General features: G+C 33.3%; 4 protein-coding genes across 8 annotated transcripts; 1 reads left to right on the top strand and 3 right to left on the bottom strand.

The window, feature by feature from the left end:
* Positions 1-310: 310 nt before the first annotated feature.
* LOC105166554 (vacuolar protein sorting-associated protein 60.2) lies at positions 311-5150 on the bottom strand. Its single transcript, XM_011085943.3, has 7 exons — positions 4909-5150; positions 4080-4231; positions 3837-3930; positions 2994-3065; positions 2793-2904; positions 2367-2506; positions 311-628 (listed from the first exon to the last, which is right to left on the bottom strand). The coding sequence occupies exons 1-7, from the start codon at positions 4975-4977 to the stop codon at positions 575-577; spliced, it is 693 nt and encodes a 230-aa protein (XP_011084245.1). The 5' UTR covers positions 4978-5150; the 3' UTR covers positions 311-574.
* A 2170-nt stretch (positions 5151-7320) lies between these two features.
* On the bottom strand, positions 7321-16364 carry GSH2 (glutathione synthetase 2). Of its 4 annotated transcripts, none has more exons than XM_088882658.1 (13): positions 16226-16364; positions 15818-16093; positions 15195-15364; positions 14797-14872; positions 12144-12274; positions 11015-11137; positions 10848-10928; positions 10614-10694; positions 10446-10515; positions 9388-9509; positions 9046-9185; positions 8776-8968; positions 7321-7753 (listed from the first exon to the last, which is right to left on the bottom strand). In XM_088882658.1, the coding sequence occupies exons 2-13, from the start codon at positions 16004-16006 to the stop codon at positions 7630-7632; spliced, it is 1500 nt and encodes a 499-aa protein (XP_088738784.1). In that variant the 5' UTR covers positions 16007-16093; positions 16226-16364; the 3' UTR covers positions 7321-7629. The 4 variants fall into 4 exon arrangements, with proteins under 4 accessions (XP_088738784.1, XP_088738783.1, XP_088738785.1 ...); XM_088882657.1 differs by having other exon boundaries at positions 15818-16114; positions 16226-16243; XM_088882659.1 differs by lacking the exon at positions 16226-16364 and adding an exon at positions 15538-15617 and having other exon boundaries at positions 15818-15956.
* A 1648-nt stretch (positions 16365-18012) lies between these two features.
* LOC105166552 (photosystem I reaction center subunit N) lies at positions 18013-19216 on the bottom strand. Its single transcript, XM_011085940.3, has 3 exons — positions 18912-19216; positions 18532-18578; positions 18013-18299 (listed from the first exon to the last, which is right to left on the bottom strand). The coding sequence occupies exons 1-3, from the start codon at positions 19087-19089 to the stop codon at positions 18171-18173; spliced, it is 354 nt and encodes a 117-aa protein (XP_011084242.1). The 5' UTR covers positions 19090-19216; the 3' UTR covers positions 18013-18170.
* A 2100-nt stretch (positions 19217-21316) lies between these two features.
* On the top strand, positions 21317-26868 carry LOC105166550 (mitochondrial ribosomal protein L51/S25/CI-B8 family protein). 2 transcript variants are annotated; one of them, XR_848203.3, is made up of 4 exons: positions 21317-21559; positions 22885-22991; positions 26288-26518; positions 26659-26868. XR_848203.3 is itself a non-coding variant. In XM_011085938.3 (3 exons), exons 1-3 carry the CDS (start codon positions 21480-21482, stop codon positions 26458-26460), a joined length of 360 nt encoding a protein of 119 aa, XP_011084240.1. In that variant the 5' UTR covers positions 21318-21479; the 3' UTR covers positions 26461-26868. The 2 variants fall into 2 exon arrangements, 1 of the variants encoding a protein (XP_011084240.1); XM_011085938.3 differs by having other exon boundaries at positions 21318-21559; positions 26288-26868.
* The last annotated feature ends 692 nt before the right edge of the window (positions 26869-27560 follow it).

Here is a 27560-nt window from a genome sequence, read left to right as displayed (position 1 = left end):
ACAAGTTTAATTATTGCATATGATGAATCAATAATTATATTACTCAGTAAGATCATTATTAAATTAGATATATTTTTATAATATTTTTAAAATATAAATATGAAATACTAATCGGCATAAAATTTATGATTTTTTGTAAAAAAATAGTTAATAGTGACAAATAACAAATGAAATAATAAGGAAAAGATAGTATTTTTTAACACATAAGGATAAAATAATTCATTAATTAAGTTTATTTGAGAAGTAATTTTTCTCGAAACACTATTCAATTTCAATTTAGCTTTTATCCGCTTTTCACTTTTTTTACAAACACTACCCACTTTTAATTTTGCTACAATTTCCAATTTTTTCTACAAAAATCACTTCTTTAAAAGTAAAATTTTTTACAAACACTCCCAAAATCCACCCATTCACAGGCCTAATTCAACATTTTACAAATAGCAGAATGTGCTCTTCGTAGTCCCAGCAGAGAAGCTTAACAAATTAAACAGTGAAATCAACAAGGGACCTAACTTCTTTACACATCCACCACCAGCTCCACACACCACTAAGTAGGCCACCAAGAACTTCCAGTCTAACCTCGGAGTGAAGCTCGAGGGACAGCCGGTAACCCTAGTTCATCCTCACCCTGTAAAATATCAAAATCAATTACTACATAATAAGTAATGCAGCAGTGAAAATGAGGCATACTCTGGAATTGTGCTAATGAAATATACTCATAAAAATCCGGAAACTAACAAAATGCCAAATCTCTTATTCTATACCTAGATGGATGAATTTGAAATGGCTCCGTAGAAAAAGAATTTAAAATCCATCTATATTAAGTAGTTCAAAATGAAATGAGAGGATTTGATATTCTTTGTAATACAAGATTATTCAAACAAACACAAAAAACTTGTTACTAGGGATATGGAATGCTCAACTTCGAATTTCATCAAACCAAATGTAAACTTAGTCAATCGCAATATCTGTATTCAGCCCCACTTTAGTCTCACATATGCACTTTTGTAAACCTTAGTGAAGGATAAAATTTAGGACAAAGTAGATTGTTAGAGGAATCTACGCGAAAGTAGATAAAATCTTCCACTGATGAAGGATACGATTAAACAAACATGTGGACTGCAATGATCTGTCCTTTGCCACTAAATAAAAGTGTGAATACTACAAAAACTGCCACCACTCACTTCACAAGCAAAAACAAAAGCAAATAAGAAACCTAACCATGTGAGGGTGCATTATCAGTTCCCAATTTTCTTCCAGCAATATTAAGGTAAAATTATTTCAAAAATGTTAAAAAAAAATTTACGAAATTGGCGTAAAATTGAAAAGGTTAAAATCTTAAGCGGCACCGCATTTTGTAAACGCGGTGCCGCTAAATTTTTTTTTTAAATTTTTTTAACATAGTATCACCGCGTTTTGAAAATCGCGGTGACCATTTTATTGAGGAAAAAAATCATAAGAACCGCGATCTCGTGATTCTACCATTAAAGTTAAAAAAAATAGCAATCACTTTGCAGGCTGCTTTTGCAGCTCACCCTTATTTAAGAATGAGATGCAATTCACTCAACTCTCACATTGCAACCGAGAGTTGATTGAAAATGAGTACAGAAGAGGGAATTTTTTTTGAGCTTTCAACATTTATTTTTTGAGTGATTATGGCTAAATTTTGGTACCATTGATACAAATGTGTTGTACGGACAGTTAAATCATCGGTCTAAAGATGTGTTTGGATACAACTTTATACGTATGACGCGGTGATATATCTTTTTTCCACGTCCTTCAACTAGTCCCACGTGACATTCATGTTTTGCAAGTGCTCCAGAATATGGGGTTTTTGGGTATTTTATAGTGTGGTCATATAGAGACTAACACACACCTTATAACTGCATTAGTCGAGAGATGGCGTCTCGAGACGCAGACTTTTTATTTCTCGGTTCGCGAGACAACTGTAACACTACAGACATCGCTATCATTTGGGCCCTCCTAATATAAGGTAATCTTATTATCGAAGTAGATACAAGGTATAGTACTTAGCAGTGGCAAAATTATTGCCATCAATGGTAGGGATTTATGTCAGATGAAAATGCTTGTAGAAGGTCCAGAATAAAATTGACGGTGTTACATGAATATTTACTTCAAAACACGTGTGACGATGATCGTGAATCTCAAATTGTTAAAGATTTGAGCAGTTAAATCATCGTGAATCTTTAGCAATTTGAGATTCACCCATTTTCTTAAGTTTTTTATTTTTACATTATTTAAATAATTTTGCCCAATATTAAGGAGCTTCTCAAATATATGAAAATGCGATAACCTCAAACAGTATAAGATGAAAAACCATAATTCCTCTGGTTAAAGGAAGTTACCTGTACATTCGCTCTGCCAGCGGGTGCTGATGGCAAGTTGAGTTCTGCTTCCACGTCAGGTTCCTTATCAGGTTGAAGATAAGCAGGTACTCCATCACCTTCCGTCTCAAACCCCATGTCTGCTTCCAGCGCATCAAGCTCTGTATTGCAGAACCAGAAAGTACAACAAGAAAAGTTTATTGAACTACTAAAGTGGTGCAAGACCTCAAAAGACTAAACAGTGAAAGACAGTAAAAAGCTGGTGACATAATTTTTTATCCACTTATCAAGGAAGAAGTAAGAATAGTTTGTACGAGAAATCCATAATCCTCACTTACGACAATTACCTCCCATGAAAAGGAAGCAGTATCAAGTATCAATACTGATTCCTAATAACATCTAGTGCCTAATGATTTTGTTGAGTATTGGAGTTTGTATGGATCTTACCACCCAAGAGTTCATCCTCATCAATGTCATCAGGTACATTATAACTTCTACCAAGGGACTCTTGGATTTCATTGCTCACATCCATGAGGTCCAGCATCTCATCTTGTAAATTCTATTGACATAAGATCCACCTAGCATATAAGAGAAGTATCCAACAAAAGATATCTTAGAAGAGAAAGCTGCCAGGAGCAAGGTACAAACATCTATGTCTTGAATTTTCACAGTCTTCATCATTCCTTTAAGTTCATTGTTTGCAGACTTCAAGGCTGACATCTGAAAAAAATGTGGCAGAATTGATTATGGATGAACTCACCTATATATAAAAGGCACCTAAGTTTCTAAAACAGCCAATCAATCATCAATATCAAATGGTAAAATGGGCACAGAAAGGGGTAAGTCAAAGATCAGACTATTGTAACAACCATACAAAATCACAAAAACAAGGATTTTCCGTTTTTGTGACAAATAGGTGGTCCTCCTACCTCTAAGGAGGTAGGCAGCAGGTTCCAAGCACGTTACCGAATAAGCTCCGCGTCACAACTCTTGAACTTTGGCCCAAGGGGCGCTACCAAGGGAAACACTTTTACTGTGAATTTGGTAATCCCAGAATACAGATATATGATGAAAATATCTCCAATACAATTTTACTACTACAAGTAATCATTAAACTTAATTATCATTATATTCAAAGGGACCAGTACAAGTTATGACTTCATCACAAGAAAGTAATATGCTTCAGATTACAACTAGACAAGTTATAAGCCAATGCACCAGTCATCAAATTATTAACTTGTTACTTTTAGCAAGTTCATAATGATGCAACTAATTTTCATACAAAAACATGGATATATCAACACATAACAATTCACTTTCCATCTTTAAGATGTTCTACTTCATTTGAAAACCTCAAACCAGAACAGAAAACTTAACCTATAACTCTTTACCATTATTGCAGGGAAAACCACTTGATATGTTAACTAAATGAGGCATAAGAAGTTGTGTCAATTGGGAGCAGAAACAAACAGTTGCTCTCTAAAAACATACTGTTTGTTGGGCGTCTTTTATTCCCTCAGCAGCAAATGCCACTTGATCTAGGTTAAATGTCTGGTTGTACAGCATATCCCGTTGGCCTTCATACCTGTCAAATAAGTTGGAGATACGTCCATGTTATTTGCACATGCAAATGAATTGCAACATTTACTCATGGGCCTAGATAGAGCAGTAGATCATGAATTTATCAACACTAGCAACTATAGCTAATAAGATATGGCCAAGGGGGTAGCTTACATCCTTTTTTGCTTAAGAACTCTCATGGCTCTTGCTTTGACGGCTTCTTGTGCAGGACCTGGCCGGGTCTTTTTGATCTGCTCTTTATATCTCGCTAGTTCAGCATCAAGTTTCTTTATCTTCTCCTCGACATTGTCGCCTCGTTTAGTGATCTGAGAAAGACAAAATTTGAGGAAGTAGTTCATCAATCAAAATCAACAGCTGCCACGCCCTAGGCAGAATTATACCTTCCATAACATAAATGCATGACAACAATGACACCTAAATAACCCTTACACCCTAGTATCTTCCAAGTTCCAGCCATAACCACAAAATACATCTTAAAAGCCATGGAGAAGCTAAGAACCACAATTTCGGTCCTCCTCAGGAGGGGAAATTGCACTTTTAGTCCCACGCGATAAGATGAGTTGCACTTTTGGTCCCACAATTTACCGTCTTAACATATTTTGTCCCATAGGATAAATATTGTAGTATTTTGGTCCCATAGAATAAAAATTACCGGCCATTTGGTCCAATATTAAGATTATATCCTATAGGACCAAATGTGCTACAGTTTTTGTACTATAATTTTATCCTATGGGATAAAAAATGCTACAATATTTATAATATGAGACTAAATGTGCTAAGCCTCTAATCCGTAGGACCAAAAGTTAAAACACAACTAAAAGTGCAATTTTCCCCAATGTGATTACTTGCATACTCAATCATGAAAAATAATCACAGGACAGTTCTGTGAAGTAAAATTGTCAACATCGTCGTCAATTCAGATGGTCATGCAGTCAAATTAACAATTACATAAAACTAAAATCAAACCGATCAAACTACATACCCGACTGGAGGCATCTTCAATGGAGGGAGGTGGCTCCTTGTCTTTCTTCGCTCCGAACACTCTCTTCATCTTCGCTTCACACCAAAATGAACTCCCTTCTTCTTCCTCCGCAGTCTTTAGGCCCCCTATAAATCTAACTAGGGTTGCGAAAATTTGCTTACGAGATAATTGGAGAGATAGAGAGAGAGAGGGGAAAATTCTTAGAGAGAGAGAGAGAGAGAGAATTGCAATTGGAATTGAGTGAAATGAAATCAATATAGGTTAAATAATTGAGTTGAGATTTGGGTGGGATGTGCAGTTCACGTACCTCAGTCTGGGCCAATAAAGAAACTCCTTTTTTGTGATTGGAATATTAAAAAAAACAACAAATAAATAAATTTGGATAATTTTTTTTAAATTTAATATAATAATAACAGCCATTATAATTTAAAAAATTATCAATATTTCTTGATTTTAAAGGTTAATCAACAACTAGCCAACTCAGTTAGTCTCTATTAAAATTTCATTCATTTTTTATAGTAAATTGGTCAAAATATCTTTGTATGCAGATTATGAATTATATTTTTACTTATTTTTTAAATATTTAAAAATTATGTCCTAAAAGGACAAGAAGGGCATTTCACCTTGTCAATTTTTTTAACAAATTTTTTAATTTAAAAAGAAATAGCAAGGGCCAAGTAAATATTTTTAAGCCTTGGGATATCGATAATTTTTTAATGACAAAATTATATTTATAATTATATCAAATTTTGAGAAATATCGTTATAATAACAAGAAAATAATATTAATCAACTTCTGACTCTAAATAAATTATTTTAAGTCTTAAGATGTTTGGGAGTACTTCTACTTTTAAAATTGTCAAAAACATACATAAAGTTTGAATTTGTGTTTTGAGCATTTTGATTTGTATTTTTGAAATAGAGAAAGAAAAATAAAGATAAATAAGTATGCGTTAGAGATAGATGATATATTTGAATTTGTGTTTTAAGGTAATTAAAAATATTTTAAAATAAATGGGGTAGGTTTGATGTTGGAATTGGGTTGACAAAATCACTATTTATTGTCAAATTATATATATTTTATATATAAAAATATATATTTATATAAATATTATATGTTTAATGTTGTATTTTTGGGAAATAAAAATTAATGTTCACTGTCAAATCATGTCTATTTTATATTATATATGTAAATGTATATATATATTATATATATAAAAAATTAAAAAATAAAAAAACACACAGATAAGATGTAAAAAACACAAAAACAAACATTGAGTGCATTTTATTCTCAAAAAATGGCAAAATATGAAACCAAACATAGGGGTGCTTATGATTGTTTTGACTTTTTTATTTTATAAAAATAAATTCAAATTTATTTAGACAATTTTACTGTTATTATAATAATTTCCATCTAGATTTACCATTTTTTTAATTTATTCTTCAGATGCGCAAATGCAAAATGGACATTGAATTCAAATATTTTAAATTATTTAACACTATTAAAATTTACAGTTTTCAATTTTAATATTAAGAATTTTTATATTTTATTCTACGTTATTGGATATTTTTTGCCATACTATAAGTAAATATGAACTAAATTGCTACGCATTAGAACGAAATTATTTCTTTTGATAGTAACGCAAATTTACTTGTTTTGCTTCAATGAACAATCATATTAGTTGGTTGAAGTTTACACAATCAAAAGAGTAAATTACAACAAACTTTTCTGAATTTTCATATAATTATAAATATTTTATTATTGTTTGAAAATTATTAAACCCCTTACTATTTGATGATATTATGTAATTTTTATATAAAAATCTTGAATTATCAATTTGCTCTTGATGTAATATTTTTGAAAAGAATTAAAAAAAAAAAAAAGACGAGAGGGATAAAAGTTTTCTAAAGATTGTTCACTTTATTCATAAAAAAATTTCTAAAAGTTTTAAGAAAATAAGTAAAATTAAACTTATAACCCAAAAGGGCATTTTGATTACTTTACCACAAAAAATAAATTAAAACGTAACAAAAATTAACAAATTAGACTAATTACTAAACAATCGTTAAAATCAATCAAGTATTTAAAATTTTAGGGGAGGTACCTATAATATACTCTAATTAAAAATATAGAATTTTTCTATGTAAAAATACGTATAAACATACGGGAGGAACATGTATCTTTTAGCATAAATCAGCTTAAAGATGTAAACTACCAACATTTTATTTAATTTATTTTCAACAAAAAGCTAATAAACACTTAAATTAAACTATTGACACAAAGAGCAAAGAGATCACAAAATCAAATTTTAGCCGATTTTCCTAATCGTGTATGTGATATGCAGAGGTTTAACCACCCACAATTTCGTTCAAGAAAATGTGACAATAGTAAGTAGTAAAAGGGACAACGCTGTAGAAGAAAACAGCCTCATAAACATAGACAAATGGATCTCATATAAAATGTCTTCTGGGACGGGAGAGAGGGAGATGGGGACAGATAGATGAAGCACACAATGCAAAACAATGTATCGAAGTGGACTTCCAAACACAGTCAAGAACGTTGGAAGAAATGATGTACAGATGTATAGTTTCCCCCTTCTAGTTAGTGTTCCCGTTTCCCTTGTTCTTCGATGCCAAGTAATGCCAAAATCTTTTACATATTTGTTCCTCTGTATTGAACAGGTTGAAAGGATCGCCAATTCAACACGCCAAAGTATAGCAGTCATACCAGATATATGCTATCCAGAACAGCAAATCCTGCTGCAACCCCACCCTCGTTTGAGGAAGAGACCTTCGTCCGCATTAAGTAACCAGACTGACCATTAATGATCACATTTGCTTTGTTCCTGCAGAGTGCATTAAATTTATCGTAATGTTGGGCACATTAGCAACTTATTGATAAACCTTATCCGAACTCCAACTTCAATTTTTTCTACTTTGTACTTTTGTGTTCACATACTCCTAACTTTCACTATAACTTAGTTAAACATATAATAACTTTTTGTAAACTTCCTATCGTCTCAGTAAAACATGATCAAACTACATGAACAATTTCTTTTAGGAACAAGACCTTTCCACAAGATTGGAATAAAACAAAACTCCTCCACAAGCTGCAATAGCGAAAACAAACAATTGACATCCTCAATGTATCTCAGGGATGACAATGAAGATTACATTTTTGGCATCTTCAGTTCAATTCCTTAACAAATTCTTCGTTCTACGTCTTTTTCACTTATAAAAAAGCATAAGGATGCCAGTACGTCAGAAGTAAAATGCATTATTACAGAAGCCACATCAACATGATGGATTCAAAAATATGATCTGAAATCAAAATAGTAAAAGAAAATCTACTGTTTGACATAAAAATAACATTTTCCAATCCAAATAGCACAGAACTTTTGTGAGTTTGAAAATAACATTTAAAAAATCCAAACATTAAAGGAAGAAATCTCATAAACCTGTTAACCAGAATTTGAGGTCAGAGGACTGGTAAATTCATCAATCAATAAGCCCATTTCATGAGTAATGTAAAATCCCAAGAACATGGGAATATTCACCAGAAAGAAATATACGTCTTAGAGGCATTTTGTAAAGTTGTACACAGTATAATTTCTCTTTTGGGATAATCCCAATCTGTGCCTTATTTACATTTCATTTATTAGTTTGCATTATCATTCACAATCCTACATTTTTGCAGAAAATTGAGAAACGATTTAAGGAACCAATCTCGCAACCTTTTCCATGATATGTTTGCATCCTTCTTTGTGTGTGGGCATACACACAGACATACAAACATAAATATATGTGTGTGTGTGTGTGTGCATAGATGTGTCTACATACGTGCAAAATCACTGCCATAATGGTTTACCTTAAATATGCGGCATAAACGCCAAGTTCTGAAATAACGTGATCTTTATGAGAAACTCCTTCTCGTATCAGAATTGCAGGTGAAATGGTTGGAAAAATTCTCTGCATAAGAATGTAGGCTGCATCTTCCTCCATGCCTTCCTTCTCCAATCGTTGCAAGGCAAGCCTCACATCATCGCCATAAATATTGTTCCCTGAGTGGAAAATTCACACTGTCAATTACTAAAGGAGGAGCATTGGCAGCCATCTACTAGCAATTCAGACATCAGACCTCCTCCTTCTCTTTGTGGCTTCATGACATACAATCCGGGCCTCTGGATTGCATCCTTCACAATGCTCGAGTCGTCCAAACTCCACAACCCAGCAAAGCATTTCCGTACTTTAGCAATGTCATCTTTGCTTTCAAGAAACCTGTTCATGAAACCAAGAAAAATAAAAGAAATGATCAGCAAATCAATGATTACTTAACTAAAGAAAAAGAAATTAGCCTGTCAAAGATCAATATATTGTCCCATCATTAATTTGCAGTATATCATTCTCATCATTTTGTTATCATTCATATATTGTTGCAAACTATAGTTTCTAGTTTGATGTAAGAGTTACAAATATTTACCTTTCAAGTTGATTGGGTTTCGCCAGCTCTTGTTGAATCTTCTTGGTGCCAGCTAAATGATATGCAATTGAAGGGCATTTGATTGCACATGATTGCTCAATGAGTAGCCTAGCACTCCATTCCTTCAAGAAAATAAAGATGACTAGCTGATCCAAGTGGAAGCATGATGATGAAGATTAATTTTTCAAATAGACTTAAAAAAAAGGCACCATTCGTTTTCCTGCCAGTGAAAATGGCTAGATGTTCAACTACTTCGAGATAATTCAATACTAGTACAATAATTTTGGGGTTTACTTCTAAAACCCAAAACCAAAGCCACTTTGCTCATTTTTTCTAGACCTTCAGGCACCTACTTGCCTTAGGCATCTCCTCTAAATTACCATATCCGACCTGGTAATTTCCAAAAGACTGTTTCTCCCATACCTCACACTTCTCAAGTCAAACTCTTCATCTTTCTTCTCGGTCTTCTCCTTATGGTGAAAATAAATCTTGATCATCGCTTGACGGATGAAAGAACCAGAGTAAAGATGCACCAGCAGTTAATTGACTCTTGGAGTTGAGATAATCTTGAGACATACTCCAAGAATTAAGAGGAAGGCACTTAAAAACTTTCACCTAGTCAACTCTCTTCCCACCTAAAGAATTAATCACTCTCCCATCCTAGTGATGTTTGGAAGGAGAAAGGAAGTTCTTTTTGGATAAAGAGGAGTGGGGAAAAAATCCAAATATAGGGTGACACAAGCTCCTAAGTGGTGCACAACAGGGAGCTGGTTTTCCAATGAAACGCAATAGATGGAGTGGTTTTCTGTAGGCAGGTGGGGGAATGTGTGCTTTTCCACTTCAAGCTATACGTGAGTAATTAGCTCCTTTACAGAATCTATATTCTCAAGGTACAAGACAAATTATTAGCTGATAGCCAGGAGAGGGGGGGGGGGGAGAGAGCATAACACGAAGTTCATAAATGCTTCTTAAAGCTACAAAATGAGAAGCATAAGTTGTTTAAAATGTAGCCACTGATCCTGTAGGAAAAACACTTCATGAAATAAGAATTTAGTTACTGATTCTGAAGGATAATCAGTTGGTGCATAGCCAGCTCTAAAGTAAACCACAGCAACCGCTTCACCGTCCCTACATTGGTAAAGACTCTATAGATTAAAACACAAAGAGTAGAAGCTAGTAAGCGATTTAGGGAACCAGAGTTCATTACCGCTTCATTATATACTTACACAACAAGTGTCCCATCAGGCAGAAGCTCCCCTTGTGCATCAATCTCTGCCAGGGTCTTCCTAATACTTCTAACTTGATATGTATATTTTAGCTAAGGAAGTATCTTCAGCAAAAGAAATGCTCAATATAAATGGTTATAGCACATTGAGTACTAATTAGTAGTTATGAACAACAGCATCAAATGTCGTATGTTCCACATTTTAAATAACAGTTAACAGGATGGAGAGGGATATCTTTCTTTCAATACTGTAAAAAGCCAATGTTGATCATACATGTTACGTTCTTCAGTTTGAACCACGATCATAACCACACTCCTGCATAGCATGATCAAGTTGGTTACTACCTCACTGACCTATAAAAATAGCAAATCTCGAAAATAGAACAATTTAAGCAAACCAACCTGGGGTTATTATATTCAGCCCAGGCTTTATACAGTGCTTCAGCAAAATGACCAACAGCATTGTTTTCTGGAATCCTCTCTGGATCTAAACCAAGGTGTTGCTTGAACTGATGAAGCAAGCTCCTGAAAAATCAACACCGTAAAATTGAAGCATTCTAATCTCAAATATACAAAAACGAGGATGATGAGTTGAGTACAAATCAGGAAAATATACGACGATATACCTACCGAACACAAAGACCATAACAATACAAAAACTATATCAATATAAAAGATATAAAAAAACTATATCAATATAAAAGATATCAATCTTCTAGCAAACATCTTTAGGTGCGGGAGGCTGGAACGTTAAAATGGTAACATTAGTATATCTCTACATTTCTTGCATTTTGTTTCAACTTATTTGATATAATGTTAACTGTAAGAATATCACTTTATGGCAAACCAGAAGCATGATGTCTTTACATGGTGGAAGGAAACTCTTCTAAAACCGACACTTAATCAATAGCCAGATTATAGAGTTATATTCTTGCACTAAAGGTACAAAACATGAAGAACTATTTAGTGCTACAAGTTACAGTGAGATGTCATTTTAACTTTCTTCTGATAACAGACATGAGACATCCCATTCTTATCTCATTCTAGACATTCACTCATCCCTTTCCTCTTCCTACCCATAATTGATCTTGCATGTCAAACACAAACTATTTCTGCAAGAATGTTTCTAGAAAGATATTTAAGAAGTTAAATCCAATTTGTAATACATTACTAAAACATTTTTATATCACATTTAACCTTAAGAAAAACAATCTTGACAAATACACTAGGACTTCAGTGTAGAATCAATTCTGCCCTCTGTCACATATGCATATGGGTTCTAGTATGAGCATGACTCCTGACAGCCTTAAGTTTGACTAACTAGAAAGCATCAGATTTGAATGCAATAATCGTTAGTATGAACATTAGTAGTAATTGAAAATCAGCATATAAACTCAAGTGATGGTAAAAGCTAAAGAATGTGGAGAAAACAACAAAGGCAATATACAATCATATAATTAATAGAATTCAGAAAATCAACTCATAAATATACTGAATGCCTCGAGGACCCAAAAATTTACTCTAAGATAACCTGTGAAGCTCACTAACAAGGCAGCTCAGGCCAGGAAATGATGATGAAATTGTATTCAACTCTATTTGGAGAAGCAAATTAGTTTGTTCATCCAGCATATAGTCCGAGCGATGTAATCCTAAGCGTATTTCCTAGATCACAAATATGTAAAATATCATTATCATTTCCAACCCAAAACAAACAAAATATACTTCCCTTTAAAAGTTGGATGGGATCATGTTTCCAGTTAATTAGAGGCATTAATAAACTAGAAGCTTCAGAATTGTGATACAAGAACTAAGTTTTCGCATGAATGTTGAGTCAGCGCTAATACAATCTAACTGAAGATGAAAATTTAACAGGCCAGAAGAGAAACAAGTACCGTTTCAGATTTTTTTTGGAAAACATGTGGTCATAATGGAATATACAGAATAATGACTCCAATTACAAGAGAATCTCTTTTCCATCATGATGATGTAAAATTGATGAAATTTGTATCCTTAATAACTTAAACCATCTAAATTCATGCAATGAATTTTTTTATTGATTATTTCAAACTTTTGAAGTTGAATTCTTCAATCAATCAAATATATTTCCCAGAGTTGGTATTTTAACATGTAAGATTTCCAAAAACTGTTGTTATATATCAATGTAACTACTCTTAGGTTCTTTCCACATGTTATTTGACATAAAATTATTAAACATTTCAAACATGTGCCCAAGCACACTATCGCAGTCCATGACTAAGCCCCTGCATTGTTTTGTTTGGTTGCACTTTATTTCTTAACTTAAAGCTCATAGGTTTAAAGGATGCATCTTCATTATTTTGTAGCAAATGTTTTTAGCATGATCCACAATAATCTTTTGACTTGTAGAAAGTTCTAGAACACCCATATAAGTAAAGAACTCGGACCAGAATATTCTCGATATGTAAAAATCTTTTACAAAGTCCTTGAGCATTCTACATAAGTGTAGAATTAAAGAGATGCTTTGAAACACATAGATAAGTAGGGAATCTCCATGTGAATGCCTCTGTAAATATCTATACAATAGTCTATAATATATTTGAAGAATTTCTGAACCATTGTGGTTTTTTTCTCGAATGCCCTTGATGATATAAATAAAGGTAAGACCTCAGTTGCAACATAACTAAACTATGATCAAATTTCCTCGCGAAACTCTCTTGTCAAGTTTCCTAATTTCCTACGTGTCAGCTTTCTCTTCTTCGATCAACCCTTCCTACCTTTTCTACGGCGTCTTCACGGACGAACACTTGAATCATATAGTAAGCAAATCCATCGGAGAGATGAGAATGCTAAGTAATCTAGGGAAATTTATTGAGAGAACAAGTCTGTAAGTCAATGGCACATGGCATACCATGGCGCAAAGGACTCCTGGAGCCATGGTGCGCCTTTTGAAGGACGGCTCTAACGCACCAAAATAATTTATATATTTATCTAATTTGTATTTTTCAATGAGAATAATGTCAAAAAAGTTAAATATAAAGATTAAACAACAAAAGATTCATATAATTAAAAAAACTAATGTTAAAGCCTTAAAGAAACAAATTGCACCATATTATACGATAATAAAAAATATTCACATATTAAATAAAAATATTATATGCAGCTTGAAAATACATCTATTATTTTTTAGAAAATACTTTTCAGAAATTAAAAAAAAATACTATATTATTTTTCAGGTTTCAGAAATTAAAGCATTAAACTTTTGAGAAAGAAAAAGAGAAGAAAGAAAACAAAGTCAATGACAGAGAAAACAGTTATTTTGGATCTTTTTGTCTCTTTTAAATTCGTTTCACTCTTCCAAGGCGGCACCAGGCGAAGCCCCTCGCCAACCCTAAATGGCGAAGGGACCGCGTCTTTAGCGCCATGGCGTGCCCCATTGTGCGCCTTTGACTACTATGAATATGCTTGATTTGTTGAAAACTTATATTCGTTATGTACTATCCACATTATATACACTCATTATCATATTGTAGTTTGCATATTAAACGGGCTTCCCAGTTTATTGACCTAAGACCACAAGCTGAAAGCATACGTTAGACAAGAAGAAGAGAGTGAAACGAATTTAAAAGAGACAAAAAGATCCAAAATAACAAAGAACAATAGACATCATATCATATAAATGGACTAAGATAGGTCATGGAATTCAAGTCGATGATCATACTACTTCTACATTAGTTTTTTTTAATTTAATATCACAATAATATTTGCCACTATACTACAACAATATTGATCCACAAAATTTTAAAAATCAATAAATATATCTTGTAACTAGCATTACCATCCTACATCAATGCAAGACATCAAAACTATAAAATATTACAAATTACTCACCATTGACCAGATAAAACAACAATAAAAAAATAATCAAACAAACCTGAATAATTAATCGATTGGAAAATGTGAGTTTGGTTTAGCAAAGTTTGATTCAACACTGACCTAAGGTAGGAAGTGAATAATGAGTTACAACATTCTAGGAATCAAAATACCTTCTGCTTGTTAAATGCAACATTTTGACATAACAAAAGAAGATTAGTTTCTAATTAGTTGAATAGGATAGGTACCCCAAGTTACAGTTAGAAAATGGACAAAATAGAGATCTGATCGTAATAAGTTATGTAAAACCAAGAGAAGACATGCAAAAGAAATACCTCTTTCTTGTCAATATCTATCATTTTGGCATGAATATCTAGAAGTCTAGATGTAAAAACGTCTACTTTTTTGGTTCTGCAAAAGAAAATATGGATTAGAATGAATACATCGCAAAAAAGCTATTTAAATATAAAAATATAAACATACAGAGATCAGCACATTTAGCATTATCTGTCACTTAAAATGTAAGAGAGGACAAATTTTTAAGTCAATATTAGACATAAGAATAGAACGCCCGGGATCCCATCCATGTCGATAATATCTCAGTTATGCAAACTTTCTTATCATAGTTCAACTCATGGCACCAATTCCTACGATATAAGTTATTTGAGATTGGTGAAAGTTAGATGGTTGTTTGCATGAAACATATATGCTTCGTAATTTCAAGTTGTTTAACCTGGAGAGTGCTTCCTGCAAGAATTTCGCATCCAAACTCACACGGTCAACTAGCTCATTGAATATTGGAGCTACTTCGCAAGCTTGTTTCCAATGACTTTCAGGAAACAACATAGGCAACAAGGAGATAGGCGCATGAACCAGGCCCACACCGGGTAGCCTTCCTGACATCTGCATATTCAAAAAATTCAGAAACAAAAACCAATAAAAGTACGTGTAACATGTACTTCACAACAAAAGATTTCTACTAAAGTTATTACCTTCATATCAAATCAAACATAAAGTATCCCATCATTAAATTTCATAAATTAAAGAAACATGATCACACCTAGCCCCAGACTCACCAATTTTGCCATAAGTTTTGGTCCGAGTTTATTTTTCACTTTCAGTAATTCTTTGGAGGTGGGGTGCTCCGGACATTCACCTAAAACATATGAAATAAATAATCCAAAAGACAACAAAAACAACCCTTCTTAACTCAAAATAGTTTTGACTGAGACAACGTATAAAATCAAAAAAAGAGTAGCACACGTCTTTCCATCCCAATCAACAAAATATATAATCAAGACCAAGTAAAAAAGGAAAAGGAACAATCAAATTGTTGAATCTGCAATCAGTACCAACCTGAGAAGCCCTATCACCAACAACAAGCCCATGAAGAGAACTCCAAACCAAAGCATCGTACTCCATTTTTCGTACTAAATTCGGGTCTACACCGTGAGGATCAAATATAGATTCCTGGGTCTCTAGTTCCTCTTTTACTCCGGCACTGCATTTCAACGCCGCAACTGATGCAGGTGCATTCCCAGCCATGGAAACAGTACAGGGTTTTGTGTGATGCTGGAATTCTGGACGATCTCTACGTCTTCCTTGGCAACCCTTCAATATACAAATCTTCTCCTTCACTCCAAAAACACGGAACTGTGTAAGCATATTCCAAATTAGGGGTAGAGCAGTAGATTTTATAGTAAAGTAGTGCTAGTGATGGGACATGGAATGATGAAAAGCAGACGCTAAAGTGTTGACGACCACCGTAGACCAACGGTATCAGGCACGTCCCTTCCTCCGTGCTTCGTTGGTTGGTCCCCCAAACTTTCTCTCTCTAAAAGGGGTTTGTAATTTATTAATTTTTCTCTCTCTAGAAATATTGTAAAAAGTACTTGGAGCATTTGGGCCGGACTGTTTTGGGTGTTTTTGGACTTGGGACTCTATCTTAGTATACATTTTTATTTCCCTTTTAATCAGTGGAATAATCTCAATTTTGTTTAATTTAATCATAGGCCAATTTATCCCTATACTTGTATACTTGATTATGAGATAATTGATTATTAAAAAATTATTTTAAATAAACTGATCATAATAATTGGAGCATAATCTTATATTGCCAACACAGACTATAGTTAAATTCCAAAATTAATTTCATTTTAAACGTTAATGAAGGAATTATAAATTATTTAAACGGGCATAATGCTTAATTTGATGAAGTATAAATCGCTGTAAAAGAAAAGCTATATACTGTAAATAATGCCTATAAAAATTGATTGGCCCAAATAAATTTAAGCAGCACAAAAGGAAGAAAGAGATCCTAAGAGTCCAAAGTAATGCAAGCTCCAAGATACCCAGTTCGAGTAAGAGCCTAGAGTGCCCACCCCCCCCCACCCCCCGTCCCTCCCCTCCCCTCCCCTCCAAAAGTTTAGTCTTGATAGAACCCTAGAAAATCCGACAGAAAGTACCATCGAGAAATAAATTGGATACAAAAAGCCAATTTGAACCAAATTCGAGAAGGCCCAAATCCAAGAAAGTCTTACATACCCACGATGAAGATTAAGGTCTTAGAATACCCTAGCCAAAGTCAAAATTCAACCCACATGATGTCTACAACTGGCTTAGGTGGCGTCCACGTATAACTTATGAAGGTGCACATTATAGAATGAAATAAGGATCAATTGTCTCCTCGTAACACGTGGCGCCCGTAGTCGGAAGTAACATTTAAACCATAAAAGCCCAGTCTTCGACTGGAAAAAGACGTCTCCTCAACCACCTCATAGAAAATTCAGGAGAACATCTTTATCTCCTAAGATACCCTTATCCGCAATGGACTCTAACTGCCTCCGAAGATCATTAATTCTCCAACTGTTGAGAGATGACTCTCCATCAAATCCCGAGGGATTTAGCACTTATCCAACCACTTTGAGATCACGCTCCATTAAATTCATGAGAATCATTCTCTAATCGATTGATAGTTGCTTATAAATGGAGAGCTCCTCAATGAGATAAGATAACTTGACCTTCATACTAGAACTTGAGCTTGTTACTGCATATCTTTACCTTCACACTACAACTATAGCTGAAAGAGTACTTTAATTCCGTATCTAGAGTTTTACTTCAATTTTAAAATCTCCATTGTACCAAAAAAAAAAAAAAAAACAAGGAATAACACTCTCAATTTTGACACTTGAATTTGAAGTTAATATTTTTCAGTTTGTTGGACAAAAAAGTCCTTAAATTTTATTTCTCTTTGTCCAGAAATCAACGTAAATATGAGTTCATAACTCGTTGATGTCGAGAAGATCATAGTCATGAATATCTTTAACATATTATGAAAACTTCGTATAACTAAACATACCCACTTTCTTTGCTATTTCAAAAAAGGGAACGAGAATGATGAAAAATGAATCAAGCTGACGATCTAAAACATGTCCCCTTTTAAGACAAATATAAATTTATTACATGCTTTATGAGGGTTAAAATACAACACATCTCCTATAAAAACATTAAGAAAAATGGCAACGCCACCCCTTATACGGGAGATAATAAGCTTCTTTCAAAAAAATTTTAAAATCGCGTTATCATTTATCTTTCCAATTTAATCCCAGTTAGTATTTTCACAATGGGTAAAACGTAACCGGCTATATGCCATGTCATGCTACAGGTAAATTTATAGTCAATGAAAGGGAAATAAGTGATGAGAAGAGTTCTATTTATTGTTCTCAAGCCATTCAAGAATGCCCTTTTCTGATTCAGACAGCTCTTTCTTCTGCTTCAGATCCCCTTCCAACAAACCAAAGTAATCTCTGTAGTTGCGCTTGTAGTAACTCTCCAGTCTCTGACCACCAAAATGCTAAAATCAATTTCTATTTTATAGTTAAATATAACAAACTTTGTTTAATTAAAACTTATTCAAATTCCGGTTTACGTTTGGATGAATGAATTTAATTTAGCAAAAGAATTTGAAGTTAGAAGTTTTAAATAATTATAATATTTAATGTATTTTAAATCCGTCATAATGAAAAGATAACAGTTAAGATGTACTCTAAAATATTTGAAATTGCGCTTACCTCCTTGTCATTTTTGGCTTTGTTTTCTTCTGATTTTTTCAGATATTCTGTAAATATCACATTCCAACTAATATCAATCACTCAAAATCAACAAAAATTCTCATCCATGCTATTACAAAATAAGGGTAACTTACAACGCCACTCTTACAAATTAATTCTAATTACACAAATACCTCCGTATTTTATAAAATTTCGAATACATCTTTTGAGGGGTTGTTAGTTAGGATGTTTGTGCAAAGTTTTGCCGTTAAATAAAGGGTGTATTTATAATTTTATAAAAAAAAATATTGAGGCATTTGTGTAATTAAATCTGCCTCGGGGGTGTCAATGCAATTTACTTAAAAATAACTTGTGATGAGTAAAAGTATATGAAAGCATACTGTTGAGAAGATCAGCTCTGGAGTCAGCAACAAGTGCAGTTGTTGAGAGAAGAAGCAGCTCTCTCCTTCCTCCTTTCCTCTGTGCTTTTGGTTCAACTCCTGCTCTCCTGCTGCTGTCATGAGCTGCTTGTACCTTGAGAGAAACCAATGTACAAACCCTGGCAGGTGTTGTTGCCATGGATGGACTTTCACTCAGATTTGCTGCTGAAAATTTTCTACAGCCACTGGTTTATGATTTTTGTTCTAAGAAGGGGGTGGGTGGTCCACACTCTTTGCCTTTGTTGTTTCTTTTCTTGAAGAAAGACAAAAAAGATACATCCAATTACCCTACATATTTATAAGAGCGTTAGATTTTTATTTGCTTTTTTATAAAAATGGTGATTATATATAATATTAATATTAATAAACTGACAAGTACATCAATTCTATTAATAAACTCATGGTACAATAAATTAATATTAAAATAAATATACATTATAATAACCTTATATTAAGTGAGACAAACATCCATAAATTTGGTGGGACTCAAGCCCGTCGAAAGAAGGTATTCTTTTGATTCTTATAACTTGTCTAGAAAGCATTAGAGTTGTACAACGTTGCTGGACTATTGTATCATAAAGCCAACAAGTCAAAAGTAATACTGTTAGGCTAATGGAAAATGGGAATACTTTCAATAGTGGATTTGAATTTTCTTAAAAAGAACGAGATATTTGCGTCTCAATCTGAAAACCTGATTTATTTTTTGACTATAAATTATAGTATTTACAACAGATTTTAAATTATGGATTTTCAGAATTCTTAATAACAAATCCTCTGAAAAATTCTAAATTTAAAGGATTTTAAAAATTTCAACTATAATTTAAATTGTTTTCTATTGAATATTAACTAATTAAAATTCTTTTCAATATGAAGTTATCTGGAATCCTTTATTAAAATCCTTCTATCAAATCCGGAACCATAATTCAAAGAAAAAATTATACTCTCTTCCCCTGAAATTTGGTAATTACACTTAGACGCCCTGTGGGTTGGGAATTACATCTAACACCTCTGAAGTTTGCCTTCGTCCAACAAATAAGTCTTTTCATTAGTCAAAATTTACCGAATTTGCTGATATTAATAAAAAAAATTAGAAAAAGAATCTATATGTGCCTCCGATTGACTGATTATTTATTTATGGCAGATCAAATAAATATTTTTATGATCAAATTATTCTCACACGTTTTTATGTGTTAATGTATGAGATGAGATATATCTTCACCTGTTATACAGATAATTTAGTCGGAAAAAGAATTATTTGACCTTCAATAAGTTAATAATAAGTCTATTGAGAATAAATACCAATTTTTATTTAATTTTTTTTATTAATATCGATAAATTTGATAAATTTTGACTAACAACAAAATTTATTTATTAAACAAAAACTTACCTTATAAATGTTAGATATAATTTCCCACGTCCAAAATATGTTTGTGGTGGTGCCCTTGAATTTCTGAAGCATATATCTCCAGTGCTCTTTGGTCACCTTTAAATTTATTGGTTAATTGCATCAACCTCCCTCAATGTTTAAGTTTTTGAAACATACCTCCCTCAAAGTTTAAGTTTATGACACATTCCTCCCTCAATGACTAAGTTTTTTTTTACACATACCTCCCTCAAAGTTTAAGCTTCTGAGACATTCCTCCCTCAATCTTAAGTATTTGACACATTCCTCCCTCAAAGTTTATATGTTTTCCACACATACCCTCCCTTAAAGTTTGATAATTGACAAGAATCTCATCCTTTGTATTTTTTTTTAAAAATTAAATTCCACCAAAATTTCATTTAAAAGCTAAAGTGGCTATTTTTGTGAAATTTGAATTTAATATTTTAGTACGTGTTAAATTTTATCCTAAGAAAATAACCATAATATTCTCATTCACAACTCACGGTTTGTGACTTTGTAATATTAAATTTTAAAGTACCAATTATACCCTTAAATACTCATATTAATATAATGAGTTACATTTATTTCAAATTGTTCACATCTTTAAACCGCCTTTATACTATTATATTCATCCCCCACTTTCGCTCATATTCATCACTTGCTCCGATTTTAATCATACACTAAATTTTAAAATCTGGTTTATATATATCAGATTATATGCGTAGAAATAATAGGTGCCATGATGATTAGTGTGAATTTGGGAAGAAGCTATCACAAAGAAAATCTAATTGGCGTTTAAATTATTAATATATGTATATAGATATATTTTTCAGGACTCAACATTTGCCTTTATTACCTAAAACCCACCCGAGCGGATCCTATTTCCATGACCCGCTACTCGTTCCATTACTGGATTAATGAACCCAAATTCATCGAACCGTGAGTCTAAGGTTCACCGAACCGGTCGGTTCAAACCTTGCAAGACCTTTGTCTTCCCTAATTGAGTTCAACTGTGCAAACACTCTTCTCTTCTGTATCTCTTCTCCTCAGCCACCCCGAAATTACATAACCTATCGCCAAACAAATTCCATTTTCAGCCAGAGAAAGAGATCTTGAGGAGAAAAGAGGAAGAAGAGTCAAAGGAAATGTCATTGAGAGGTGTATGGCAACTGCAAAAGCTGATTGTGAGTTTCTGTAACTGGGGTGGCAGTAGCAGGGGCATCAGGTGAATGTATTTGCTATTTTTTTCAATTAAGTTTGATTTTCAGTGCTCAGTTTTAGGGTTTCGTTGTTGATTTTGAGTGGGCATATGGGTTTTTGTAGTTCATAAGAAATATGAAAGGAGAAGATTAATGATTCTGGTCGAATTAGTTACAAATTAGATTAACAAAGGGTGTTTTTTAAAAGGATGAACGGTTCGTTTGTCTGTTTTTAGGTTTCAAATGAATCCCTAATTTTGCACTGGCGTCTGACTGTTCACTGATATTTAAATAAAAGATAAAAATGATAAGGGCAAAGAATTGAAGGTGGTTTCAATTCCAGTTGTCCAATAAAAGGAGTTCTTTGTTGTTTGAGCCATTCTCTTGTAAAACTTTTGGTACGAATTTTGGTAAAATGGTGTGGGAAATAGCATAATATGTTTGTGGCTTCTGGATGAATAATTTTGTGTTAGGAACTATTTCTTGTGTTGGGAGACTCTATAAGAGTCTAATTTTTACACATTCTAAGAAGAAGTTGATGGTTCCAACAAGATTGTTTGTTAGGGTTGTGTGTCGTCAAGGTGATGTATATACTAGTTGGACATATTGAACTGCTTGTTTTCAATTGAAGTTTAAGAATGCTACTGCATTTCTGTTAAAGTATATAGTAATGTCAATGAGGACGACAATGAACGTACCAAGGGCATGTTCTATTGTAGTTTGATATTACATGATAGAGGCATCAAAGTTCTGTAGAATTCATGCACTGGGGCTCATGCTGTCATCATAAATGAAAGCTTTTCGTTTTGTTCAACTAATAAGTTTGTACCATCTATATATGAAATTCACCAGAATGTGATGTCTTACTTTTGCTATCTCATTGCTTGTGTATCAGGTGTACTTTTTCTTATCTTGCAACTAAGTTTCTTTTATACAGTCTCTTTGAACAATTATACTGAAAAGCATCAAATAAGCATAAAGATTCTCCTCATTCTATTAATAAAAGAAAACTGATTTCTGAATTTTTGAGGTTCTAAGGGACATTTGGGAGTTATAGAAAATTAGAACTGGACAAAGACTACCCACAATTTAATAGGCTTTCCTGAAATAAAAGTATAGATCTGCATAGTTTAGTTATGGACAGAATCTATCTTGGAAATGTTCACTCTTCTCATGGTACTATGCTGGTCGCTAGATTTGCATTTCCTGAGAAAGGGTTCGAATAAGAATGGGTTATAGTTATTTTCATTTGAGGAAAGGGATAAAATTGCTTCATATTAACTATGCTAAGTATAACAATAGCAGCTATTTCATCATAAAGAGGACTAATTATTTTGTGTATTTGGTTTAGGGCATTTATGGAATCTCATTTGCCTGCTTTTAGAGAGAAGAATCCCCAGCTTGAGGTGGTCACTGAACTAAATCGTGGTTATCATCCGTTTCTGAAAGGATTTTATAGTAAGATCTATACCTTTTGGCTCCCCCCTGAACCCCCTCTTGTTGTTCTGTGTATCAGTAGACGAAGTATGATTGAATATTCTCTCTGCTGATCTTTGACATGGCTGATACTTTAAGAAACCTTAAATCACTCCAATTTTGGATAGATGCATGCCGTATTTGTATTTTACTATGGAAGATATTGTCTGGTTCCAACCTAGGTTGAAACATGTCTTGACATTTTCAATCTTAACTGATATAAGTCCAAGCAATGATTTCAGATGTAGTGGAACTTGTTTTGTAGCTAGGATATAATACTCGATTATTCTGATTACAGTCTTATTGTTATTGTTGCCTCAGTCACACGACTCACACAGAAGAATTATGCTCTCTTCTAAGTATTCTTGAAGATACTTGCAATGCTCCAAAATTTATCATCAGAACCGTGCTGAAGATATAATAATGAGCATATCTATGCTTCATGTGATTCTGGGAATTTCATTCCCAGTTAGTCCCAAAGGCTTCCTTTTCCACAAACCCGTATTTGGATGCAAGATGACCTATAGTTGTTCATAGTGTAGGGTGAGTCATGGCGCAAGGTCCCCTGGAGCCATGGCAGACGGCGTGGCTCGCGCCTTTTTAAAGCGCAGTGCACATGTACAAAGATAAATTATATATTTCATACATCAATATATTTTCACATAAAAAAATGCACAAACAATTAATTGTAAACATTAGAAATTATTTTAATCATCATACCATAAAAGAAATATGCAAAACAATAATTCTTAGGCATATTTGTAAGTGGCATGCAAAGGGGCACGCCTGTAGTGCCATTCTCAAATAATTGCGCTGCCCTTCCATATGGCGATGCCATTGTGTGCCTCTCTGCACCAATTTTCCTGGCGCAAAGGCATGCCATCTTGAAGCCCAACCCTTTTGGTCTGGGCTAGAGAAAATTGGGTTAGACCCAATTATTTGCAAACATTGGGTGTTCCCTCGTCCAACCCAACCTTTAGTTTAGTTAATTTTTTTTTAAAAAAAGAAAAATCTTAGAAATTTACCCAAAAAAAAAAAAAAGGTTGAAGACGTAAAGATTTTACGCCTTTCTTAAAACAAAGAAAAGAACACGTTCTACTACTGGTCGCACAACGACATAGGTGGCAGCGCGTTCTTCGGCGATGGTCAGATTTATTTACTTTCTAACTATTTTTGAATTTATTTTATAACTATTTCTGAATTTACTTGTTTTTTCAGATTAAGTTATTATTATTATTATTTTTTTCTAGATTAATACTACCTAAGTAGCTAGTAATGATGTCTTCAAGTCGAACAGATCCTGGTTGGAATTATGGCTCTTTGCGAGATCTAAAAAATTCCAACAATATTCAATGCCATTTTTGTCATAGGGGTTTTAAAGGAAGAATTACTAGATTTACATAACATCTTGTTGAAGGCTTTCGAAATGCAACGATTTGTGGAAAATGTCCTAAGTATGTGAAGGAAGAAATAAGAAACTTCATGAAAAAGAAGCAAGAACTAAAAAATCAAATGAATGTCATTCCCCATTTGGATGCTCTTACTGAAGAAGCGTATTGGGAAGTTGAACAACAAAATATTGCGGCTTGTTCCGCTGAAGGTTCGTTTGTTGCATCTGCTATGTAATCAAAGAAGTCATCACAAATTGGTTCCATCAACATGTATTTAGAAAAGAAACTAATGAAGTTGCTTAAACATAGAAGGGGGAAGGAAGCAACAATACTTCATCAATTGTTGTTCAATTTCTTTTTAGGTTCATCAATTACTTTTGCGTCTTCCCCTCTCATTGTTGCACTAATTCATTAGCTTCTTTTTGTAAGTATAAATTTACCGGGCCAATTTGTGTGGACTTCTTTGATTGCATAGTGATGCAACAGATGAACCTTGAGCAGAACAAGTGATATCGTGTTTACAACCCACAATATTTTGTTGTTCAGCTTCCCAAGACGCTTCTTCTTCAGCAACAACGTCAAAATGGGGAGTATCATTCATTTGATCTTTAAGTTCTGGCTTCTTTTTCATGAAGTCTCTTATTTCTTCATTCACATGCTGAGGTTATTTTCTACAAATTGTTGCATTTCGAAAGCCTCCAACAAGACGTTGCTTAAATCTAGTAAATTCCTCCTTTAAAAACCCTATCAAAAAAATTGGCACTGAATTATTGGAATTTTTTAGATTTGGCGAAGACCCATAATTCCAACCAACATCCTTTCTACTTGAAGATATTATTTCTAGCCACTTAGGTAGTATTAATCTGGGGAAAAAAAAACAAGTTCTAACTTAATCTAAAAACAGAAGTAAATTCAGGGAATAGTTATAAAATAAATAAATCTGGCCATTGCTGAAGAACGCACACCGCCCTGTGTCGTTGTGCTGTCGCCAGTCGTATAACGTGTTTTTCTTTGTTTTAGGAAAGGCGTAAAACCTTTACGTCTTTGGCCTTTTTTTGTGTAAATTTTATGATTTTTTTTTAAAATATAACTGAATTAAATTTGGACTACGCGAGTGTTTGAAAAGAACTGGATTTCACTCAGTTTTTTTTCTTTTGGGCTGGGCTTCAAGATAGTATGCCCTTGCACCACGAAAATGGTTCAAATGGCGTCGGCATGCAGAAGGGCTGTGCAATTATTTGAGAATGGTGCTGATGCTTGCCGTTTACAACTATGAGATGACCCCAATGGTCTATATTGCCAGTAAAATATACTACTAGCAATCTTATTTGAAATAAAGAAAACATTCATTCGACACTAGTAACAACAAAATGTTACAACTTTGTCAGCTAATCCATACCCATTTTCATTTTCATACAGTTATCAAAACAAAAATAAAAACACAACTTCCACTGTGAAATTAAAAAACAGAAATGATGAGATAACATTTCTCATTTCCATAAGAAGAATGTTGAGATCATACTGTTAACTATGAGTTTTCCAAAGTTATTGTGCTGTGCAATGCTTCTAATACCATAGTCAGCTGAAACATTTTGCTGTTTTTAATATTCTTTTTGTCATCTGCCCCGACTGTTATCGCTTTGTTTCTCCGATTATCATGTCTTATACCTATCTTACATCTTACCTTCTGCTTTAAGTTCTTGGCTAACAATTTTTATCTTCGACATTAAGTAAATTGAAGCATAAGCGTTAAACCTTCCAGCCTTCTTTTCATGAATTTGGTTTCTATAGGGAATACATAACAGCAAACTTTTCGTGGATGTAGGCAACCCCAAGCTCCGCATTATCTGATTTTGACCACTGAAGTTTTGTTATTTCATTATGCAGAAAACAAAAACGAGCGGGTTGTCTGCGTCAAGAATATGAGTCCAGAGGACATACTCCAATCTGCTACTAGGCTAAGAAATTCACAAGGAAGAAAGGTGGTGAAGCTGAAGACAAGGCATGTAACCAAGCATCCTAGTGTTCAAGGGACGTGGGCAACAGACTTGAAGATGTGATGAACAAACCAATGCTTGGTTTTAGAATTCCCATTGTTCGCTTCCTTATCAGGACCTGGTGGGTGAAAATATAGACTCTTTGACATCCTTTGAGTAGCTCTATCAAGCTAGCAGCACTCGCTTTTGGTATTTAATATTACATGATCAGATAGAAACTGTAGGATCGATGGGTGATGTTCTTCTGCTATGTTTTCTCAGGCAACCAGAGCTTTATATGGACCTTTTTCATCTATTCTCCCCATCCTGTTCCTCGTCTTCTACCAAGGATTCAAGCTTTCAAAAGTTGAATATCATTGATAGGTGGAAGATTTTGGTTGTTTTTACTTTTTATCTGAAGGGATGACAAAATGTAGCTTTCATCAGGTTGTCAATGCTTTTCAAATGTTTACAAACTTGGTATTTGGACAAGCCTTCTGGAGGAAATTCAGAAAGATAAATATTGTTTTCCGCTGTTTATTAGATGTCAAAATAATTGATATAAATTGCATCAACTGATAACTTATACAAAAGATTTTATAAACTTATATGTTTCATAAGATATTTTAAAATTTGAAAAACGGATTAGATTTTATTTTAACAAGAAGTTGTGAAATGATTCGGCATAAACTTTATAAAATGAATATTTTCTGTAATTTGATGTTTAGCTTGTTAAAATAAACAATTTATAAACATAACATTTTACTTGATACGAAAAATCAAAGTAAAGAGATATACATAAGAAAATATTTAGTGATTGATTAGAGAGCTACCCTCTAAAATTGTACGAAAAAGTAAAAATATAACTTTTATTTTATTCACGCTAGTACTCATACATATAATTTCCCTATACTCCTTTTTTTCTTTTCCTGCTAATAATAATACTTGTACATAATGTTTTAAGAAGGATAACTATATAAATAATATTTTTGTTTTTATTTGATGAATAGTTTTATTAATAAACTCATAAATTTTTAGTATAATATTAACTTGTTTATATTTTAATGCAAAATAAAGAGAAATGACTAATAAATTTCAAAAGTTAGTAGTTCATTCCCCATCTATTTTCGTCATACCAAAGAAAGGGAATCATTTGAAATTCACTTCTCTTCCAATAATACCAA

This window comes from Sesamum indicum, linkage group LG7 (genome assembly GCF_026168435.1).
Source record: "Sesamum indicum cultivar Baizhima isolate 11 linkage group LG7, ASM2616843v1, whole genome shotgun sequence".
Lineage (NCBI taxonomy): Eukaryota > Viridiplantae > Streptophyta > Magnoliopsida > Lamiales > Pedaliaceae > Sesamum > Sesamum indicum.
Note: the sequence above shows the minus strand (reverse complement) of the source record. Positions and strands in the feature narration are given on the sequence as shown.

What these genes read in the sequence shown, in the direction of transcription:
- LOC105166550 (XM_011085938.3), top strand. Translation starts at nt 21,480, where the DNA reads ATGTCATTGAGAGGTGTATGGCAACTGCAAAAGCTGATTGTGAGTTTC. An exon ending in GGCAGTAGCAGGGGCATCAG is followed by an intron (nt 21,560 to 22,884) that starts GTGAATGTATTT and finishes TATTTGGTTTAG; the next exon opens with GGCATTTATGGAATCTCATT. An exon ending in GTTTCTGAAAGGATTTTATA is followed by an intron (nt 22,992 to 26,287) that starts GTAAGATCTATA and finishes TTCATTATGCAG; the next exon opens with AAAACAAAAACGAGCGGGTT.
- LOC105166552 (XM_011085940.3), bottom strand. Translation starts at nt 19,089, where the DNA reads ATGGCAACAACACCTGCCAGGGTTTGTACATTGGTTTCTCTCAAGGTA. An exon ending in CAGAGCTGATCTTCTCAACA is followed by an intron (nt 18,579 to 18,911) that starts GTATGCTTTCAT and finishes TGATATTTACAG; the next exon opens with AATATCTGAAAAAATCAGAA. An exon ending in AAGCCAAAAATGACAAGGAG is followed by an intron (nt 18,300 to 18,531) that starts GTAAGCGCAATT and finishes TTTGGTGGTCAG; the next exon opens with AGACTGGAGAGTTACTACAA.
- GSH2 (XM_011085941.3), bottom strand. Translation starts at nt 16,126, where the DNA reads ATGCTTACACAGTTCCGTGTTTTTGGAGTGAAGGAGAAGATTTGTATA. An exon ending in TTGGTGATAGGGCTTCTCAG is followed by an intron (nt 15,365 to 15,817) that starts GTTGGTACTGAT and finishes TTGAATATGCAG; the next exon opens with ATGTCAGGAAGGCTACCCGG. An exon ending in TAGATATTGACAAGAAAGAG is followed by an intron (nt 12,275 to 14,796) that starts GTATTTCTTTTG and finishes TTTGTGATCTAG; the next exon opens with GAAATACGCTTAGGATTACA.
- LOC105166554 (XM_011085943.3), bottom strand. Translation starts at nt 4,977, where the DNA reads ATGAAGAGAGTGTTCGGAGCGAAGAAAGACAAGGAGCCACCTCCCTCC. An exon ending in TTGAAGATGCCTCCAGTCGG is followed by an intron (nt 4,232 to 4,908) that starts GTATGTAGTTTG and finishes TGTCTTTCTCAG; the next exon opens with ATCACTAAACGAGGCGACAA. An exon ending in TAAAAGACGCCCAACAAACA is followed by an intron (nt 3,066 to 3,836) that starts GTATGTTTTTAG and finishes CATTTTTTTCAG; the next exon opens with ATGTCAGCCTTGAAGTCTGC.